Source organism: Ceratotherium simum, chromosome 26 (genome assembly GCF_057802395.1).
Source record: "Ceratotherium simum simum isolate JZ-2026a chromosome 26, ASM5780239v1, whole genome shotgun sequence".
NCBI classification, from domain to species: Eukaryota; Metazoa; Chordata; class Mammalia; order Perissodactyla; family Rhinocerotidae; genus Ceratotherium; species Ceratotherium simum.
This window is the reverse complement of record NC_141925.1, coordinates 15,569,689-15,585,521: the sequence shown is the minus strand read 5'-3', so window position 1 is coordinate 15,585,521 and position 15,833 is coordinate 15,569,689. Positions and strand designations below refer to the sequence as shown.

Below are 15,833 nucleotides of genomic sequence, written 5' to 3'. Positions count from 1 at the left end.
GCCCCAGAACCTTGTCTGGGCACCCAGCATTGCCGGGGTCTGCCCTATCCTCCTACTGAGAATGTCAAAGCTTACAGCTCTGCATCTGAGGACACCAAACATATTTCATTTGTCAAAGTTATTTGTGTTAATGGAGTGGACCCAGACAAATAATTCCTGAATTGAGAAGGCAAACAAAGAAAGGCGTATGGCAACCCCAGGAGGGTGAATCACTTTCTCGTGAATCTGCTGCAGATAAGAGAGCGGTACATCCCACCAGCAAGCACCACTGATGGTCTGTCCAGTCTAGGTCAAACCCACTCCCCACGCCCTGATTCTCCTTAAACTTTCACCCACTAATTTTAGCATCCACCAGTGGATCCTGCTTGCAACAATTATTACTGGGGTATTTTTTTTTTTAAGATTTTATTTATTTATTTTCACCCCAAAGCCCCCAGTAGATAGTTGTATGTCATAGCTACACATCCTTCTAGTTGCTGTATGTGGGACGTGGCCTCAGCATGGCCGGAGAAGCGGTGCGTCGGTACGCTCCCGGGATCCAAACCCGGGCCGCCAGCAGCGGAGCGCGCGCACTCAACCGCTAAGCCACGGGGCCGGCCTATTACTGGGGTATTTGCTTCATGATGCTTTTCCATTTCCCTCATTCCTTCCACATTTCTTAATTGGAATTCTTCTGTAAGGAAGAGCCGTCACTGGGAACTGGTATTTTTAACAAGTTCCCCAGCTGTCTTGGATGGGGCTGATGTGTTGGGAAATCTCTAGTCTGTAGCAGCTGTTTCACAGTCCAGTGCAAATTAGAGTTACCCGGAGGGCTTGCAAAAATGCAAACTCATAGGCTTTACCCAACAGATTCTGACTCAAGGAGGCAAAACCGTATTGCAGGTAAGAGCACAAACTCTGGGGTCGCCTGGTTCAAATCCCACCATTTACTAGCCCTGTGACTTGGAGCAGATCATTTCACTCTGCGTCTTGACATGAGTACAGCCATGTTTGGCCGCTCCATTGACCTACAGCCACCAGCACAAAAAGAAATACAAAGCTGCTTTCTGTGTGGTGGGAACTGGCCTTTTCCCGGGAACTGGCCTTTCTCCCACGGAGAGAGTTGCAAGTTGTAACATTTCAAGGCTCTTGGAGCGTCGTAGCCCGGAATGGACTGGCCATCTGTGCCTGGCTGAGACGATAACCAAAGAGAACAATGCACGTACGCAACTACTGGGCTGGGACATTAGCCAGGGGCCTCAGTGCACGTATGCCACTGATAACCATTTGTGCATGGAAACACTAAATGCTTGCTCTGCAAACTCTGTAACTGCTTACTCTGAAAATTACTGATGGTATAAAAACTGCTGGAAACTGAGCCCTAGTGAGAGTTCCACCTGTGGAAGGGACATCTTGCCCAGGACGTGTGATCCTTGCCCAGCCGCGTCGATTGACAGGGCTCTCCCGGCAGTGGGGCGTGGATGTTGTGAGTAATTGATTTGATGTGAAGTAATTGATTTGATACGAAGTAATTGATTTGATGTGTTCTCTTTTCGGTCAACCTGGTGTTTCTCTTTCCGGTTGATTTGTGTCATTTCTCTTCAGCCGATGTGGATGTTTTCCCTTTCCAGTCGGGCTGATGTTTTTTCCCTCTTAATATTTGACCTATTCAGATCTGTTTACAGACTATCGCCTTTACTATCCTCTATATAATAAAATATACCTTCAGTCCATTTGTTTGGAGTGGAAAGTGTCTTTTACATCTCTGATCGAATCCCCGAACCTCTCATAACACTCTGTAAGCCTCGTTTTCCTTAATTTTAAAACAGGGGTTTAAAGAAATGTATGTGCCCCAGAGAGAGGAGTGAAACTTCAATAAGAATTTCTGTTTATCACTTAGCACAATGCCAGGTATCATCTAAGTGCTCAACAAATGTTATCTGTTGCCATTATTGGCTGGAGGAGGGAAGGGTAGCAGGAATTTGTTTTTTTTTTTTTTTTTGTGAGGAAGATCAGCCCTGAACTAACATCCATGCTAATCCTCCTCTTTTTTTGCTGAGGAAGACCGGCTCTGAGCTAACATTTATTGCCAATCCTCCTCCTTTTTTTCTTCCCCAAAGCCCCAGTAGATAGTTGTATGTCATAGTTGCACATCCTTCTAGTTGCTGTATGTGGGACGCGGCCTCAGCATGGTCGGAGAAGCGGTACGTAGGTGCGCGCTCGGGATCCGAACCCGGGCCGCCAGTAGTGGAGCGCGTGCACTTAACCGCTAAGCCACGGGGCCGGCCCAGGAATTTGTATTTTTAACAAACATCAGGAAGTTTTTGATGCAGGTGGTCACACTTTGAGAAGGGCTGTTACCGAGCCTAGTTCCAGCTTCTTTGTCTGGATTCTTTTGGAGACAACGCCCCTGTCTTTGTGGTCCGTCCTCTGGGCAAGACTCCCAAGCAGGCAGGCCTGTGGTGATGCTTATGGTGCCTCCCTGAAACGATGCCATCCAAATACCTCCTGAGTTTACCTGGCACTGCCCTTACGAGGGAAGGTTTAAAATCAAGTCCCTCCCCTGTTGAGATCTTCACGAGACTTGCCCAAACCATTAAGAGTGCTGCATCAGAAAAATATGAGTGATGCTTCTGGGGACAGGCAGGGGAAACAGCATCACTAATCCACATCCTTTCTTTACACTCCAAAAAGGACCAACTCGATCATAAATCACCAAGATTCAAGCAGACAGAACCCTGGGGAGTCCCACCTCTATCCCATACTTGTAGACATAAATGCTCATGTCACAGTTATGTTGGTACTTAGAATAAAAGGGAATCAGCCCAGGAGCGATGAGCATCTCCATGCCCAGACTACGGTCTCTAAATACCATTTCACCAGGACTCCTCGAATAAATTGAAGAAATGGCTGATTCCTGTTCTGGGACAGGAAATGAACAAGATGAGTCTGGAACATCTTGTCCTTCCAGAGAGCAAGGAAGCTATCAAAGACTTCCGGGGTCATGTCAAAAGAACCCAGGAGCTAATTCAAAAGGATTTCCACTAGCAAAGGATGCAACTATTAAAGCATAAACAAATGACCATAATTGAAAGATGTCAAAATATATTTGAATCCATGAATTCGTAACGATAATTACAAATCCTCACTGGCCACATTTGGAGGTTGCTAGGTAGAGTGGGTTGAAGAGTGTCTCCCTTTTAAAAAGATATGTCCAAGTTATCCTAACCCCAGTACCTGTGAATATGGCCTTGTCTGGAAACAGGGTCTTTGCAGATGTAATTAAGGATTTGGAGATGAGATCATTCTAGACGAGGATAAACCCTAAATCCAATAACAAGTCCTTAGAAGAGAAAGGGAAACAGACACAGAGAGAAAAAGGCCTTATGAAGACAGAGGCAGAGATTGGAGTTACGAAGCCCCATGCCAAGAAACGCCAAGGTTTGCCAGCTGCCATCAGAAGCTGGGAGAGCGGCAGGGAACAGATTCTCTGTCAGAGCTTCAGAAGGAACCAACCGAGCCGACACCTTGATTCTGGACTTCTGGCCTCAGGAACTGTCAGACAATAAATTTCTGTTGTTTTAAGCCATACAGTTTGTGGTAATTTGTTACTGCAGCCCCAGGAAACTAATACACTAGGGCACCAAACTATCATTTTAAAAACTGGTAAGTAAGGGGAATAACCCTCTCCTCTATGAACTGTATTTCAAGCGAATCAAATAGTTGATGAGCAAAAATTCTTCTTTTATAGAAGAACTTCAGCTAATAAATGTAGAAGAAACTCGAGAATTAGAGTATATCTATTTTGTAATCCCTAATGAAATAAATGGATCTTCTAGGCAATACTCACCAAAGGCTGCTAAATCCATTAGGTGGAAAGCTGATGGATGGGCCAGGCTAACAAAGCGTGGACCCACTGACCACTCTTATCACAAAAAAAAGAGACAATCGGACATTTTATATCCCAAGGGCCATCAGAAGTGCATAGCATCACCTATGAAGTGGTCTGGCTAGGAAGTTGAATCTGGCTCTAATCAGGTCTCTAAATCTCACCACCAGTTTACAGGAAATACAAAGAGAAAAGAAACAGCTAAACACCCCGGCAGGGTTGCAAATCAGGTATATCCAAATGTGGGAAGTCCTACAAGACAAATGGAAGGAGAGGGGGGAGGGGCAAACAGTCATAGATGAAAAGAAACACAAGAGACATATCAAGCAAACCAACGTGGCGCTTTTTCAGATCCTCATTAGAACAACCCTACTGTAAAAAGACACTTAATGGACAATTGGGGAAATCTGACCATTGACTGGGTCTTAGATGGCAGTAAGGAATTATTAAGTTTTCTTTTAGGTGTGATGGTTGGTATTGTGGTTACGTTTTTTAAAAGTCTGTATCTCTTAGTCAGATAGAAGTTTTTACAGATAAAATGACACAAAGTCTAGGATTTGCTTTAAAATAACCCAGAGATTTGCAGCAAAGGGATAGTGTAGATGAAATAAGAGTATACAGATGTTGATGGATGGTGGGCAGGTCGGGGTTCCCTGTACTGCAGACATGTGTTGCGTAACAACGGGGATACGTTCTGAGAAATGAGTCGTTAGGTGATTTCGTCACTGTGCAAACATCACAGAGCATAGGCACACCAACCTAGATGGTATAGCCTACTGCACACCTAGGCTCTATGATACTAATCTTATGAGACCACCATCAAATATGTGGTCCGTCGTTGACCAAAATATTGTTATGCAGCACAAGACTGTATTCTATTTTGGATTATGTTTGCAAATTTCCATTCTAAAATGTTAATTAAAAAAAAGGGTGGGGGATAACAGAAGGGCACAGTGGGACTTACATTGATGATTTGTTCATGGAGCAGTCTGATCATAATCTTCCTTCCCTCTGTGATCTGCCAGTAAAGATAGGTGATGATTCTGGAAGAGAAGAAGAGAAAGAAGGGTAGACACTCTCGCCAATGCTTTGCAGGCTCTGAATTTCCAATGGGTGCAAACGAACTGAGATATTTACTCGCAAATGGATTTTGTCCCAACGGTGTTCCTGAAAAGTTGTGTCTGGGTAAGTTATAAGTCAAACACATTAGGGCAATGGTTCTCACCATTCTGCACGTGGAATCAACAGAAAGGTGGGAAAAAGGCTCATGCCATGGCTTCTCCTCAGATCAATTAATTGAGCTTCTCTGGGCATGAGGCCAAACATCAGTATTTTTTCTTTTTTATAGCTTTATTGAGGCACAGTTTACATGCTACAAAATTTACTCATTTTAAGTGTAGTTTGATGAGTTTTGGTAAATTTATACAGTTGTGTAAACCTCACCCTGATCGAGTTTTTTATTTTTTATTGAGATATAATTGACATATAACATAGTGTAAGTTTCGGGTGTACAACTGCGTTGATTTGATACATTGATATACTGCAATATGACTACTACCGTAGCGTTGGCTAACACCTCTATCACGTCACATGACTGTCATTTCTTTTTTGTGGTGAGAACAGTTAGACATCAGTAATTTAAAAAAGCACACGACTCCAATGGGCAGCCAGAAGTCATGAATCTGGACAGTGCTGTTCAAATTTCAACGTGATACAAATTTCCTGGGAATTTGTTAAAATGCAGAATCTGATTCTGCAGGTCTGGGGTAGGGCCTAAGATTCTGCATTTCTAACAAGCTCCTCAGGGAATTAGAAGTTTGAAGGAGCGAGGCACTAGGAGAACTCACCATTTTAAAGAGGCCAGTGGCAACCTAGTGTTGGGTAGGCAGTTCACACCGAGAGCCAGGAGACCAGGTTCCAGCCTCCTCTGCCACTAACAGGCTCTGCAGCCTGGAGCCTATCTCTGTAGCCCATCTCTGCAAGTCTTATCACTTCCATCTGTAAAACTGAGGGGTTGCTCTATCATCAACATCACCTGGTTCTACTGGTCTGTGCTTTTGAGTTGTGTCTTTCTACATGAGGAGCTGCAATCTCAAATGCCATCAGGGCTGGGCTTCTAAAGAGGAACAGTAATTAGTCAGCCAACCAAGTGTTCATGCAGGAAAACGGGCCCAGTCTTGGCAGATCTTCTGCTTTTTCACAAGAAGTCAGAAATTGCTATTTTTTTCTGGGCGGGCCCCGTGGTTAAGTGTGCGCGCTCTGCTATTGGCGGCCCGGGTTCGGATCCCGGGTGCGCACCGACGCACCGCTTCTCTAGCCATGCTGAGGCCGCGTCCCACATACAGCAACTAGAAGGATGTGCAACTATGACATACAACTATCTACTGGGGCTTTGGGGAGAAAAAGGGAAAAAAAAATGGAGGAGGATTGGCAATAGATGTTAGCTCAGGGCTGATCTTCCTCACACAAAAAATAAAGAAAGAAAGAAAGAAAGAAAGAAATCGCTATTTTTACTTGAAAATGACGGGCGAGCCCCATGGTGTAGTGGTTAAGTCCTGTGCGCTCTGCTTCGGCAGCCCAGGTTCACGGGTTCAGATCCCGGGCGTGGACTTAGACCACTTGTCAAACCATGCTGTGGCGGTGACCCACATACAAAATAGAGGAAGACTGGCACAGATGTTAGCCCACAGCTAATCTTCCTCAAGCAAAAGAAGAGGAAGATTGGCAACAGATGTTAGTTCAGAGAGAATCTTCCTCACCAAAAAAAAAAAAAAGAAATGAAAGTACACTATCCTGTGTATCAGTAATGCCCAGCCCATTTTAATATATCACAATCTCGGAAAAGTCACACATTTAATTTTCCTAAGCATTCTCATATCCATTTTTTTCATTTTATTTTCATGTTTTCTCTTAAGAGGGGCAGAGCAGGTATTGCTTTCTTCATAAAGCAGGCAAACCACCCCCCCAAAAAAACTAGCATAAGAAGATATTAAATAACTTCTTAAAAAGTTCAAGGGCGGGCCGGCCCCGTGGCTTAGCAGTTAAGTGCGCACGCTCCGCTACTGGCGGCCCGGGTTCGGATCCCGGGCACGCACCAACGCACTGCTTGTCCGGCCATGCTGAGGCCGTGTCCCACATACAGCAACTAGAAGGATGTGCAACCATGACAACTATCTAGTGGGGCTTTGGGGAAAAAAAAGAGGAGGATTGGCAATAGATGTTAGCTCAGAGCTGGTCTTCCTCAGCAAAAAGAGGAGGATTGGCATGAATGTTAGCTCAGGGCTGATCTTCCTCACACACACAAAAAAAAAAAGTTCAAGGGCAGAGTCAGGATCATCCAGAACCCTGGGCTCATCTGTAGCCCTTTGCTTTCCCAGCAAACATTCCGAGGGCTGTCCACACATCATGTCAATGAAGCCTTTCCCCGCTAGCCTCCCAGGGTTTCCCACTTACAACACAATGAGAGTGAGGATGAAAAAGAAGTGCACGCTTCCGATGAGGTGCCGGTAGATCCAGACAACCCAGAGGTAGCTGGGCCTTTTACTCAGGGTGTCAATCCAGCTGTAGATGGCCTGAATGAAGAGGGGCAGACCTCGAAATGGGCCACAGTCAGCTGAAGGTTTCAATCTGGTAAAAACAAGGGACGGAAAAACATCTCTGGCGTGAGACTCAGATATAGTCTATTCTAGAATCAGAGCGTCCTTTCTGGGCTCTGCACCTGGAAACGGCAATTCTTGCCTGCTCCCCACACCCTCCTTCCAAAGGAAACCCTCTCACCCACAGCCTCAGCTGGTAGATTTTGTACTCATAGCCTGCACTCTGAGGACCAGCTCTTGGCAGGTCCTGATCCAACCCAAACACCAGGCAGTGGCCTCTGTGGGCTCCCGGCTCAGGGAAATGGACAGGGGCGATCAGATTCTCTTCCTTGGGAACTTAAACTATGAAATACGAAGAGGGGAACTGTAATCTATGGAAGCTAAAGCTATGGCAATGACGGCCACGTGCAGTCAGCTGTTAGGAAGGAACAGAAGCTAGAAGCCAACAAGGAGCTGGGTGGCAAGAGAGAGAAAAGAGAACAGACTCCATGAGAGAAGCAAGGACCTCACGGAACAGCCTGCTCTGGACCACCGAGTTCCCGATGGTTCCAGTTCCACACGTATCCTAAAACTCAGCTCCCTGGCTTGTCCACTCGTTTGCTCATTTCTTCATTCGTTCATTCCACAAAGGTTTACTGCACTTGTACCAGGCTCTGTGCCCTGGAGATTCCACAGTAAACAAGACAGACGTGGCCCCTGCCCTCTCTGGCTTATGATCTAATTGGAAAGAGGAGCAACCAATGAGTAAACAATTACACAAAGATTCGAAGGAAGGCATTTCTGACTGTGAACCACGGAATGAAGAAAAGCAAGTGCCCTGGAGAGGAGAGGTAGAGCTGACAGTGCACAAGGATGGTTGTGAAGGTCAGATCCCGGATGACTTTTGAGCTGAGAACCAGAGGGTGGAAAGACGGCTGCCAAGCAAAGGGAGTGGGGAGGGCACTTCAAACAGAGGACGCTGCCCGTGTGGGGAGGGGCTCTCGGGGTTCCAGGATGGAGCCAGAGCCCTGGGGCCGAGCAGGGTGGAGCCACAAGGGGTGAGGTTGGAGGGCAGGAGGGAGCCTGACCAGACAGGGCCTTTCCGTTCATTCAGATGAAGTTCTGTCCTCCAGGTGGAGGAACTGGCCTCTCCCTATTCTGGAAGCTTCAGTACTTGGAGGGAGTGAGGAAGCTGTGCCAGTCATGACTGTGGGTGCCTGATGGGCGGTGACCAAACTGGGACGTGTTCCCTCCCTTGACTGCAGTGTCTGTTGGTTACTAGGGAACTTGGGTTACACACTGGATTAAGCATGTCATTTTACCATGTTTTGATATCTGGGGCCTTACTGACCCTGAGAGACTGCCCTTCCCAGGGCTAGCCTACAAAGTGTGTCTTTCATATGCAAACCAAGGAATCCAGAGCCCACATCCTATCCCTGACCTCCTCCACCAGGCTCTCACACTGCGGGCCACCATTCCCCTGCCCTAACCACCCTGGGGCCAGGTACCAGGCAACTCCAGACAGCCCCGACACCCCAGAGCCCGCTGAAATTACTCAAACTAGCCAATCCTAAATCTGCTTACTCTGCCTCACCCGTTCCTTCCCACAGAAACCACAACAGAGGCTCTTGCCCACATTTTCTCCTTGCTCCCTCCACCCTGATTGACGCTGGTGCATCCCCATGTGGCCCCCCATGATGTGGTGTGCCCCCTCCTTTTAGGATCTATGTATAACAAATCATCTTGTCAATATCAGTCATTTCCTGATCTGTTGGCCTCACCATGCCTCAATAATACAAAAATCTACATTTTAGAACACTCACCCACCCCATCTCCAAAACCTCACTCCAGGGCCGCCATCTCCTACCTCCAGATGGTGATGGCCTGGATGCACAGGACCCCAGCGAAGGACGGGAAAAAGAGCAAGAAGATGAAGACAGTCATCATCTGTGAGGCCCGCCAGGCTTTGCTCGCAGGCTGGAAATTCACTATCAGGCTGATCTGAAGAGAGACAAGCACCATCTTCCATCTACGGCCCGAAGAGCAGGCCAGAGGGACCCCAGCCAGGCACTGGCTTCCTGATACCCTTCCCAGTGTCCCCGTGACCCCCGCACCCAATTCCAACCACCACTGGGTCACATGTGACTGAGTGAAGCTGACAGGTTCCAACTTCAGACTGACTCACATTTTTGACGTAAAACATGATGAAAAGAGCAATCATTTGGATAAAGGGCAGCAGAGGGCAGAAGAAGGTCCCAATCCTATGAGAGAGAGAGAGAGTGTGTGTGTCAGAGATCAGGGGAGACACGGGGAGTGGGGGCAGATATGGGGTGTGGAGGGGAGGGAAAGAGGGTGTTATGGGCTGAACTGTGTCCCTCCAAAATTCTTATGTTGAAGTCCTAACCCCCAGTACCTCAGAAAGTGACTGTACTTGGAAAGAGGGTCTTTAAGGAGGTAATAAAGGTAAAATGAGGTCACTAGGGTGGGCCCTAATCCAATACAACTGGTGCCCTTAAAAGAAGAGGATATTAGGATACAGGCACAGAGAGGTAAGACCACGTGAAGAAGGGAGAGAGTGCCATCTACAGGCCAAGGAGAGAGGCCTCAGAAGAAACCAACCCTGCCATCACCCTGATCTTGGACTTCCAGCCTCCAGAACTGTGAGGAGATAAATTTGTGCTGTTTAAGCCCCCGGTCTGTGGCACGTTGTTATGGCAGCCCTAGTAAACTAATGCGGAGGGAGACTGCTTCCACCACAGCAAACCAGGCAAAGGCCACCACACACAGTATCCACAGCTGCTCTCTTCCTGGCTCTGGAAAAGAGATTTTGCAGAGCACCCCACTCACACAGCCACTAAACCACCAGAGGGCCTTCAGCAAGCCCTAACCTAGGTGTCCCAAACATGGGACATGTCCCCCTCCTCCGTCCATGGCATCTGAGAAGGTCTGAGGTCCTGCAGGGACAGGCATTAACCTGCACTGAGTTACAAATGAGAGGGGCATTCCCTCATCAACCCTCCTCAGCGTCCTGAGGGCCTAAAGAAGAGAATCTCAGTTCTGTGCTAGAATGTAACTCCTCACACTCGCCAATCTCTCATTTTTTTAAAAAAGGAGCAGTTTTAGACTGAGCGCCTTGACGGACAGTAGCACCTAGCTAGAATTTAATGACTGTCTGTGATGGGATCGATTTTATTTTTCAAGTTACTTGCAATCTGTCAAATGATACTGGTTTTCCATTTACTATTATAAAATAAAGACTCCTTTAAAAATGTATGGAAGCAAAAAAAAGGCAAACAATTTAAAAAATAATATTAAGTAAAAAAACAGAGATGCCAAAAATGTACAAATGACTGAAGTCTGAGACACACTTTCCTCACCTCATCTCTACCATGATCCCTAACGTACACTCAATTCCTGTTATTATATTACCTTCTTTTAAAGCTCATCATCAGAAACAATATTTTTCTAAGACCCACAGAGGGTAAATCTATAATTGTCACAGAGAAAGGAAAAGATATGCGTGTTTTCAATTGTGTTTATTTATGATTTATTAACAAAAACCTTAAAGGCCTGGAAGTAATATTGGACATCTCTGATTGTAACTTTTGCCCTCTCCATGCTAACATCTCCCTTTGGAGCCTCCGTCAAATGGGGTCAAGAGGATGAGGGCTCGGGCCCCAGGGTTCAAAAACCTGGCCAAAGTAAGCACTCAATAAATGGGGCTATATTATTATTACCATGTCAGATGGTTTACGCACATTATTTATTAAAAAACAAAAAACTTAAGAGTGCTTACAAAAGTATCATATGATCCAGCAATTCCACTTCTGGGTACCTAGCCAAAAGAATTGAAAGCAGGGTCTCGAAGAGATATCTGTACACCCATGTTGATAGCAGCATTATTCACAATAGCCAAGAGGTGGAAGCAACCCAAGTGTCCATCAACAGATGAATGGATAAACACAATGTGGCATATTCATACAATGGAATATTATTTAGCTTTAAAAAAGGAAGGAAATTCTGATACAGGCTACAACATGGATGAACCTGGAGGACATTATGCCAAGTGAAACAAACCAGTCACGAAAGATAAAATCTGTATGATTCCATTTATATGAGGTATCTAAGATAGTCGAACTCATAGAAGCGGAAAGTAGAATGGTGGTTTCCAGGGGCTGGGGGAGGGGGAAATGGGGAGATGTTGGTCAAAGGGTACAAACTTTCAGTCATAAGATGAATAAGTTCTGGAGATTGGTTGTACAACGATATGAATATACCCAACACTGCTGAACTATGTACTTAGAAATGGTTCAGGTGGTAAATTTTATGTTATGTATTTTTTATCACAATTTTTAAAAAGTGTGCTCATAGGGATAACAACAGCCATAATATCCCCACTTATAAAACATTTCTGACGGCCGGCCCCGTGGCTTAGCGGTTAGGTGCGCGCGCTCCGCTGCTGGTGGCCTGGGTTCGGATCACGGGCGCGCACCGACGCACCGCTTCTCCGGCCATGCTGAGGCCGCGTCACACATACAGCAACTAGAAGGATGTGCAACTATGACGTACAACAATCTACTGGGGCTTTGGGGGGAAAAAAATAAATAAATAAAATCTTTAAAGAAAAATAAAATAAAATAAAACATTTCTGAGTCAGCTACTTGCTAGCACTTATTGCATACATTTTCTTAATTAATCCTCAGCAAAACCCTGGGAAGTAGGTACTATTGTCTCTCCCATTTATAGATTAGAAAACTAAGATTTAGAGAGAGTTTACATAACTTGCCCAAAGGCATCCTGTTAGCAGAGACATTGTGGGCAAAAGGCCTTTGTCAGCTGCCCAGGTGCCAGGGGGTGACCTGGGAGTATGCAAATGTGTCACCTAAACCACACAAAGAAAAGTCCTCACTACCCTCTAAAAATAAATTCATGGGCATTAGTGAGTTATTTGCAGATAGCCAAATCACCCAAGGCAACTTTAAAGAGCGGGAAAATAAAACCCTTTACAGTTGTATGGCATATTGAAGACTGCAAAGCAGTTTTCCTATACCATCTGACTTAATCCTCAACACAGTTCCAAGGCAGCTATTATGATGTTCATTTTAGATGAGGAGACTGAGGGTCAGAGAAGTTCAGTGACCTCAGTGAGTGGCAGAGCCAGCCCCAGAATCCAAGTTTATCCAAGTCCAAATCCTCTACTTCCAAATTAGCAACCCTGCAACAGACGGAACTTGGGAAAGTAATGTACTATGGGGAATTCTGGCATTTACTACACCAGGTTAAACAAATAAGCAAAATAGTCACTCGCTGTTGGTTTGCATTTCTAGGTGAGCTCATCAAAAATCTGACGCATCTGGCTGGCTATTCCCAAAACATCGAGTCGCACACACACATGTACATATGCATGGACACAGCCGCTAAACAGAATTCGCAGACCCCAAAGGCTACAGAGGCCCAGGCCAGGCGTCAGATATACACAGCCCTTTCTGCCTTTCTTTATCTTCCCACTTTTGTTGAGACATTGAAGCCAAGTAAAGTTTTCTACCATAAGAAAACTAACAGCATGAGGGCAACGAGAAATGGCAAATCAACGTTGGGGAGATAATAGTTCAAGGCGGGGACTGTGGCAAACTGGATCCACTGACCCCAGTTCAAGGCTCAGCCAATTGTTACCATTAGGGGAAATGGTCTAGAGCTGTCCTTTTTTTGGAGAGAAGCCAGAAATTTTAAATTTTGTGTGGTATCTCCTGGTCTTTAAATATTGGTTAATTCAAATTTTCAGAGAAAGCACTGTATGGGACAAGCAAAACACACCTGCAGGCTGGACATGGCCTGGGGCCTCCAGGCTGGGCCCCTGCTCTGTGCTGATTCTCGCCTGAAGGCCTCACAAAGGACAAGAATAGTCTGGGACATAAATTCACGGCGCTCACACTGGCTGGATTCGTTATCACCTGTGTAGCTGTGAAATCAACAGATTCTGACTCTCGCCACGGAAACTCCGACTCCACAGTCAGGAGGGAACCCCTGGGCATCTCGCAGATTCCCAGAACTTACCACACCAGAGTTTGTGCGTAGATCAGTTCTAGGACGTTCCTGGCAATGTCAAACTCCTGTAAGCCAAGACTCGTGAAAAACCGCATCCCAATGATTCTGTGAAAACAGGCTGAGTTTAGTACCCAAACCGTCAACTCCCTCCTTCAAAAGATTCCCCACCATCAACAAAGAAGACCTTCACCAGTTTGGAACAAAGTCGTTAAGTCCCCTTGCAAATTTTTGAAAAGTTCCAAGTATAAGCCTGTTTTTGAAGAAATAATTGAAGGCACTGAGGGAAAATGGAATTTACATAATGCATTCAAATGAGGGTACCGCTAAACATTTTAGAAAATGTTATTTAAATTACTCCACCTATTATTTAAATAGCTAATTGATTATAAATTAATAATAGATATCATTTAAATGAGATAATTATTTAAATTATCCCACCTATTATCTCGTTTATACCACTCTTTGCTTGTTAAACCTTTTTCTCAGGGACCAGATAAGATCAGCACCTCCCAATCCAAATAATCCGAAAATTTTTCAATTTTTGGTTACTGCTATTGAATTAATGGTGTTTCTCTGTTTTCTAAATCCACAAAGAGGAAGCCGAGGTCTCTATTCACTTGGGGAAACTTGAGACCACTTTGATTTCTTCATACAGAAGAGCTGCCAATAGAAAATTGCTGTCAGGGGCCGGCCCTGTGGCTTAGCGGTTAAGTGCTCGCGCTCCGCTGCTGGCGGCCCGAGTTCGGATCCCGGGCGCGCACCGATGCACCGCTTGTCAGGCCATGCTGTGGTGGCGTCCCATATAAAGTGGAGGAAGATGGGCACAGATGTTAGCTCAGGGCCAGTCTTCCTCAGCAAAAAGAGGAGGATTGGCATGGATGTTAGCCCAGGGCTGATCTTCCTCACAAAAAAAAAAAAAATTTGCTGTCGAAAAAACCCTTCTCAGGCCAGCCCAGTGGCATAGTGGTTAAGTTCGCATGCTCTGCTTCAGCGGCCCAGGGTTCACAGGTTCGGATCCCAGGTGTGGACATACATACCACTCATCAAGCCATGCTGTGGCGGCGTCCCATATACAAAATAGAGGAGGATGGGCACGGATGTTAGCTCAGGGCTAATCTTCCTCAGCAAAAAGAGAAAGATTGGCAACTGATGTTAGCCCAGGGCCGATCTTCCTCACCAAAAAAAAAACACACAAAAAACCCTTCTCACCTTTATATCTGGACCCTGGACAGAGGCTGGAATAAAAGTGAGTTTGGGCAGACTGATTGAGGAAATTGGCATTCAACCTCCCCGCTGAGGAAAGAATCAGCATTGTGCCATCTTATCACGAGGGCAGCTTACAGAAACATGTACATGTCTCCGAGGAATGAGATGCTCATCATATTATTTAAAAATTAATGGATAAATGAATACAAGAGACCCACACACTGGCCAATGATGACACTGCTTCAATTCTCCACACCTGGGGTCTAAAATAAAAATTAGTCCATCAATTAACTTCAATGAAAACAATAAGATGAATCTTTACAGGCATGGAAAGATGCCAAGGCATAGTGATAAGATTAATCAAAGCAACAATTCTGCCATGTGACACTATTTTTGTCTTGGAAAATTAAGCAGTATAGACACGCATACAAAGCAGAATGTACACAGGAAAATCTGGAGGAATATACACTAGATATTAAAATTATCTATGACAGACAAGATCTCAAATACTCAGTTTCTGTTTTATTCTAGAACTTTTTTTTTTCCAAGAGAAGGTTGTAAAAGGCCCACTGAACCAAATGAACTTTGACAACAGGGCTGTCAGGTAAGGTGATATTTCAGTTAATTGAGGAGAAAATGATATCCCAGAGGACAAGAGGCAGACAGAACAATGTACACTTAGGCACTTAAGGGACTCATACTTCCTGCTCAGCCAAGACAGGCTCTGGTTACACCGTCAGGTACTAATTATTCAAGATGGACAAATATTTACCTCCTCAGGAACTCCCCCAGGAAGGAATCAGCTAAGGAGAACACGAAATCCATCAGAAGGAGTCGGTAGATTTCCTGACCAATGAAGGTTTCCCAACACTGCAAGGCAAACAAGAGTCAGGGTGTGGGAAGAGGCTGTTGGCACCGCTCAGTTCCCTCTGTTCCTGGCGCCCCGCTCTCATTAGGACATGGCTGGTGGCTCAGTCTGACGGAGTCCTTGTGTACCCAGAAAAGCAGACCCTCTCTCGGCAGATACGCACCATTAGGCTGCATTTGTTTTCAGGGTATTTATTCCCTTTCTGCGCTCCTTCTGCCCCCATTAAGGCTTGCCCTCCACATGTACCCAAACTTTCCCTTCTCACTCTCTC

At 45.5% G+C, this 15,833-nt stretch overlaps 1 protein-coding gene across 3 annotated transcripts in view; it reads right to left on the bottom strand.

Moving 5' to 3' along the window:
- The window catches only part of TMC5 (transmembrane channel like 5), a 71,837-nt gene that overhangs the window by 2,876 nt on the left and 53,128 nt on the right, over window positions 1–15,833 (bottom strand). For all 3 annotated transcript variants that reach the window (XM_087417052.1, XM_087417051.1, XM_014796322.2), the window contains exons 13-18: window positions 15,467–15,564; window positions 13,498–13,593; window positions 9,629–9,704; window positions 9,311–9,444; window positions 7,322–7,495; window positions 4,833–4,911 (exon numbers count right to left, since the gene is read on the bottom strand). In XM_087417052.1, the coding sequence (XP_087273178.1) occupies window positions 4,833–4,911; window positions 7,322–7,495; window positions 9,311–9,444; window positions 9,629–9,704; window positions 13,498–13,593; window positions 15,467–15,564 (657 nt within the window). The remainder of the gene's footprint in view (window positions 1–4,832; window positions 4,912–7,321; window positions 7,496–9,310; window positions 9,445–9,628; window positions 9,705–13,497; window positions 13,594–15,466; window positions 15,565–15,833) is intronic.